This window comes from Sycon ciliatum, chromosome 12, assembly GCF_964019385.1.
Source record: "Sycon ciliatum chromosome 12, ocSycCili1.1, whole genome shotgun sequence".
In the NCBI taxonomy this organism is placed as follows: domain Eukaryota; kingdom Metazoa; phylum Porifera; class Calcarea; order Leucosolenida; family Sycettidae; genus Sycon; species Sycon ciliatum.
The window spans coordinates 27,134,731-27,140,730 of record NC_088654.1 but is presented as its reverse complement, the minus strand read 5'-3'; the positions used below and the strand labels follow the sequence as shown (position 1 = coordinate 27,140,730).

Genomic DNA, 6,000 nt, shown 5'->3' with positions numbered 1-6,000 from the left:
GTAGAGGTAATAGTGCGGAATCTCTCCTGTCCAGCCGTGTCCCAAATCTGTAACTTTACTTTTTCCCCATCAATATCCACCGTTCTGATCTTGAAGTCCACTCCTATCGTTGTGATATATGTACCTATCAACACAAACACAGACGGATATAGCCAGACGGACATACGTATGGTAAAACAGACAATCAGGTGGGCAGAGAGATGGAGAATGTATGTGCGTGTGTGCAAGTGTGTGTGTATGTGTGTGTGTGTGTGTGTGTGTGTGTGTGTGTGTGTGTGTGTGTGTGTGTAAGGTATTGCTGAGGCGGAACTGCCTGAATCCCAATGCGGGTTTCGGCGGCACCGTGGTTGTGCGGACGCCATCTTCTCTGTCCGTCAACTTGTCGAGAAGTCGTACGAACATCGATCGAAGCTCTTCTGCGTATTTGTGGATCTCCGCAAAGCATACGACTCTGTCCCTCGCGAAGCTCTTTGGCAGGCATTGCTGCGGCTGGGTGTGCCGCCCCCGACTGTGGCCATCATCAAATCATTCCATACAAACATGTCAGCTTGCGTTCGCGTTGCCGGTGGTTGCACGGATCCGATATCTGTCAAGAATGGGCTGCGCCAAGGGTGCGTTATGGCACCTGTACTGTTTAACTTGTACTTCGGCTTAGTTATTGAGCGTTGGCGATCCCTTCTCGTTGAGCGTGGAATAGAGTCTGGTGTGGACTTCAGCTTCACAATTGATGGCCAGCTGTTCCCTCGTGTCACTAGGCGTCGTCCCCACTCCGAGTCCGGCCATGCTGATGACTTCGAGTTTGCGGATGATGCTGTACTGCTCGCTACAACTCGCAACGCAGCCGATCAATCCCTGTGTGCCTTTTGTGAGGTCGCATCCAGCTTGGGTCTCACAGTGAGCATGACCAAGACCAAGCTTCTCGTTGCAGGTTTCGGAGTTTGCCCTGCTGATTGCTCTGATTTGGTCATTGGCAGTGATAGGGTTGAAGCAGTCACCTCATTCCCCTATCTTGGTTCCACCATCACTTCAGACTCGCGGTCGCAAGCGGACATTCGGAGCCGTCTAGCAAAGGGTGCAGGGGCCTTTGGTGGTCTTCGGCGCATCCTACATGACCGGAGCCTGAACCTCCCTACCAGGCGCCACCTGTATGTCGTTTGCGTACTGTCAACGGTTCTGTATGGTTCAGAATGCTGGACGCCGTTGAAGGCAGATTTAGATAGAATGGACCGGTTTCACCATGCCAACATTCGCTCCATCCTTGGCGTATCGCGAGGCCGACAGTGGGAACAGCGCATCTCTTCACAGGAACTGCGAGCACAGTGGGGTGATCCCACACCATTGTCACGCATGGTGCAGCAGAGACGGTTGGAGTGGCTTGGGCACCTGGCTCGTCTTGATGACACCAGAGTACCGAAGCAGTTGCTGTTTGCCTGTCTCCCTCAGTCTCGGCCATTCTGTGGACCTCGTCGTCGCTGGAAGGACACCATTCACACGGACCTATCCGTGGCTGGAGTGCGTAACTGGTTTGAGTTGGCAAGCGATCGTGGAGAGTGGCGTGGAGTGGTGACAGCAGCAGGTGAGGACAAGGAACCCGCCCCGAAGAGCATCGAGTGCCCAACCTGCAACCGTCTGTTCCGCCGTAGTTCCGACATGGTCCGGCACAAGTGTTCAGCAATCCGTCAGCTCCCGGTATCGGAGCAGCCTGGATCAGTACAGTGTCCAACATGCAACCGATGGCTACGTAGCAGAGGAGGCTTTGCGGTGCATAAGTGTCGGCTAGGCGATGTCGACCAGCCGCCGGCCCCTGCCCCTGCTCCTCTTGTTGTTCCTGGTGTAACTTGCACCAACTGTCAGCGTTCATTTAAATCGGCTGCGGGTCTCAAGCGTCACCGTTGTGGAACCTGTCCAAAGCGCCCTACTGTGGCTGAACGCCAACAATTCAAGTTTCACTGCCAAGTTTGCCACAACCGACGGTTCCGGAGGCGGCAAGATCTGGAACGCCACTTGGAGCATTGCCTTCCTCCCCCCTAACCTCTCTGACAGTACCTCCCTTTGGGGAGCGGCGTGGCCATTTCTGGCAGCTGTCAATAGTAGTAGTAGTAGTAGTAGTGTGTGTGTGTGTGTGCGTGCGTGCGTGTGTGTGTGAGAGAGAGAGAGAGAGAGAGAGAGAGAGAGAGAGAGAGAGAGAGAGAGAGAGAGAGAGAGAGAGAGAGAGAGAAGGGTGAGGTGAGGTGAAGTGCAGTCTTCTTTCTTGCATTCAAATCTGGCACAGTCCCTATGAGTATGAAGTCCTAGCTGAGCAGATTTTTGGCACGTGACCATGTTTCAACACCTGAAACAACCAATTGGTCCGTACATTGTCCAGTCCCGTACCAGCAGAGGGGAACAAAGCCCAGTCAACTTGAATATCAAGGGACTATTCAGTGTGTGCAGACAGATTCGAATGTGTCTGACCGAACTCGGGCTTTTTCCCCAGATACTAGCACATACATGCTTAGTAGATGTGAAATGAATGTGTCAAAGGTTCGAAGAACCTTCGGTTTCATTTGAAACAAACCTCCGCATTCAATTCAAACGAAGGTCAACGCACGATTTCTTCATGCATGCATGCACTGATCTTCACGGTACACATGTATAGTGTACTGTAGTCTGTACAGTTAACTATAGTAACACATGATGTTAGCGACCACCTGCTCTTAACGACCACCTGCTCTTAACGACCACCTGCTCTCAACGACCGTTTTTCCAGGCACGGACAGTTCTACACGGACACTGTGGGACCTGGTTCTAAAGACCACCTGGCTTTACTTGGTTTCGGGTGGGTGGGGGAAATGCCACTGCAAGTGCATAACCTAGGCAGCGGAATGCGCTTGAACAGGCGTCATTCACGGCCACGGTGTGCAGAAGTAGCCTACTTAGCAGGGCAATGTGAAGTGTGAACTGGTTAAAGAATCCTGCGACACATTCGTTCGTTTTGATGAAGAAGGTTTGTTTGGCAAAGAGAGAGCTTCGTTCACCCCTAAATTGTATAGTCGGAGGAAGAAGAAAGAGACGTAATGTATCTCAAGGCTTGCTACTCTTGCAAATGGCTTTGATGAGTTAGATGTATTGCTGTGCTTAGGGGTCGTCACAAAGGTTTTCGTCGTCCCTGAAATGAACTTCATTCGTTGGGGGGGGGGGGGGGGGGGTAGGGGTGCGAGCCAATAATATTCACGTATACACACACACACACACACACACGTGCACACACATACACACACGCATGCATGCATACACGCACACACAGAAACTTACCAGAGAAAACATTATCCGCAAAGCGTAGTAGCAGACTGCTTTTTCCCACACCTAATATACCGACACACACACACACAAACACACACGTACACACACGACAGGAGAAGTTCATGATAATATCGAGAGACCAACAAATAACACAATCGTGTTATGGTAGTGGCGGTGCTGGTGGTGGTGATGCTGGAGGTGGTGGTGGTCGTGGTGTTGCTGGTGGTGGTGGTGCTGCTGCTGGTGGTGCTGGTGGTGGTCGTGGTGTTGCTGCTGGTGTTGCTGCTGGTGGTATTGGTGGTGGTGATGGTGTTGCTGGTGGTGTTGCTGGTGGTGGTGGTGATGGTGTTGCTGCTGTTGCTGGTGGTACTGGTGGCGGTACTGGTGGTGGTAGTGGTAATGATGGTGGTGGTGGTGGTGGTGGTGATGGTGGTGGTGGTGGTGGTGGTGGTGGTGGTGGTGGTGGTGGTGGTGGTGGTGGTGGTGGTGGTGAAGTGGTGGTGGGGATCAGCGTTGCATGCCTACTTTCATGTGCTACAGTGATCAGCCTATGTGTGCTTAAATCACCGTATACATAACATAAGGCCAAACTAAAGAAGGTGTGTGGTTCGACTCACCCGACCGACCGTACAATTTCAGCCCGACCGTAACTTTTTTTCGGCGGGCTGTCGTGTGACTGACGTACGTACGTGGACTGAACACGTCCACGTCTACGTGCTGTGCGGCGTGAGTCTGCGGACGCAGGCGGCTCCTTTTGGACTTGACTTGTACTTGTAGTTGTACTGCAGTGCAGTGCAGTGAGTGGTACGACTGCTGCCTTGTGCTGGTAGTAGAGTCTACTCGATACGCGTATACAGTGTATTTACATGTACTAAAAAATATATTAAAAAAAAAAAAAACCGCCCGCCCGCCCGTAAAAAAAATGTCCATGTTAGTCGAACCACACACCTTCTTTAGTTTGGCCTAATGGTATTTTGTGCTTCGTGAAATTCTAGCCTGTTCCTTCTTTGGCTCACTGCCCTTCAGTGCACCACACTTCGGCTCACCGATCTCTGCCCCCCACGTGACAGTACTAAAGTGTGTTTCAGAAGTTCAGACCTCTGGTTTAAATAAACCGTTAGACCAGCATCTATACCCCATAAAATGCGAGGCTGTGATCACTTTGTGCATAACATTTCCGAAATTGGGGCGTTTGTTATCCAAACGCTTAGAAATTTAACCTTAAATGAGAAAAATTGCGGGAGCTGTCTGAGCATTATTCCGAAGAAATTTCTCAAAAAGCTCAAACCAAATTTGAATTCTTCAAAAAAGTCTTGAGGTCTATACTTTTGAAACACATTACAGGTGATTTCCATTGCTAGTAGGATGCTACAGTACATGTAACGTATTTTCCCGAGTACAAGCCACACTTTAAACATCAGCAATGTTCTAAGAAAATAGCCGGCGCGGCTGAAATACTTATATGATTAAATATTATCTTGACTAGTTAAATGTGATAAATAGGGTGGATGTCTGTATTTCGTGACAACAAAAAACGGGTGCGACTTATATCCCAATGCGGCTTATACGCCGGAAAATACTGTACGAGGCGAACCAAGTATTTAGTTGGGCAACACAGCTCTGACCCAAGAATGTGAGTGAGTTTGTCGGACTAGAACATAGGGACGCATGCCGGACACAATGTGCGAATACTACCCCCCCCCCCCCCCCCCCCACACACACACACATACCCACCCACACACGCACACACACCGTATTTTCCCCATTAGACGTACACGTCTCCATTACTAGTACGTCCCCAATTGTAGTACATTGTAGTACATGTTGCATGTGTGGATCGAAAATATAAAAGGACACGTCTCTAATAATAGTACATGCCGGAATGATGTGATGGGCATTAGTGGGGTACAGATACCAGGGTCGACCTTACTTCGTTTTTCTTACCCGTTCATCATCTGTGTGTCTTTGTACACTGATTCTTACCATGGTTGGGTGTATTTACAGCCTTACAGCATCATTATCACGAGTTGTTTGCCACCCAACCCAGGCAATCAATCTTCCCAGAAACAATAAAAGTACACGTCTCCAGTACTAGTACAGTCTCCTATAGTAGTACAGGTCTGACCACCTTTGAAAAAATAAAAGCACTGTACATTTATTGGGGAAAATACGGTACGCAAAAACATACACCCCCACCCAACCCCCCACCACACACACACCATACCACACCACACACAGTAAACATTGTAGACGTGCGTACAGCACTTCCAAAAATGTTTCCTGTGCCAGGGAGGCATGTAGTCTGCCAAACCAGACACACACACACATACACACACACACGCACGCACCCACACACACGCACGCACACACACACACACACACACACACACACACGCTGACAGTGCCACTACGCAGCACTTCTTGACACTGATGCTGTCGTTACAACTAGAATGCAACCTCAAACTGAATCAAAGCCATTGCTCCACACCTGTTAGAGGACAAGCGTTCCGCTTGATCACATCACGTTCGACAACTAGCTAGTACACGAAATGTTCTACAACGAACACCGCCTCTCCTTTTTATCTTTTACTTTCAGGCAACATGCCGCCACTGATGTTGACGTTGTAGATACGGATGCTTTTGTCCGGCTCACAATCAAAGTGATTGTGAGATTTAGGGTTTGAGCCAACAAGAAAATATTTGTATCTTCAACAATGA

General features: G+C 49.6%; 1 protein-coding gene across 1 annotated transcript in view; it reads right to left on the bottom strand.

Moving 5' to 3' along the window:
- Positions 1 to 6,000, bottom strand: part of LOC135828098 (ras-related protein Rab-35-like) — an 88,551-nt gene that overhangs the window by 81,819 nt on the left and 732 nt on the right. Inside the window, exons 2-3 of the mRNA XM_065340531.1 lie at positions 3,295 to 3,345; positions 1 to 124 (exon numbers count right to left, since the gene is read on the bottom strand). Coding sequence (XP_065196603.1) covers positions 1 to 124; positions 3,295 to 3,345 — 175 coding nt within the window. The remainder of the gene's footprint in view (positions 125 to 3,294; positions 3,346 to 6,000) is intronic.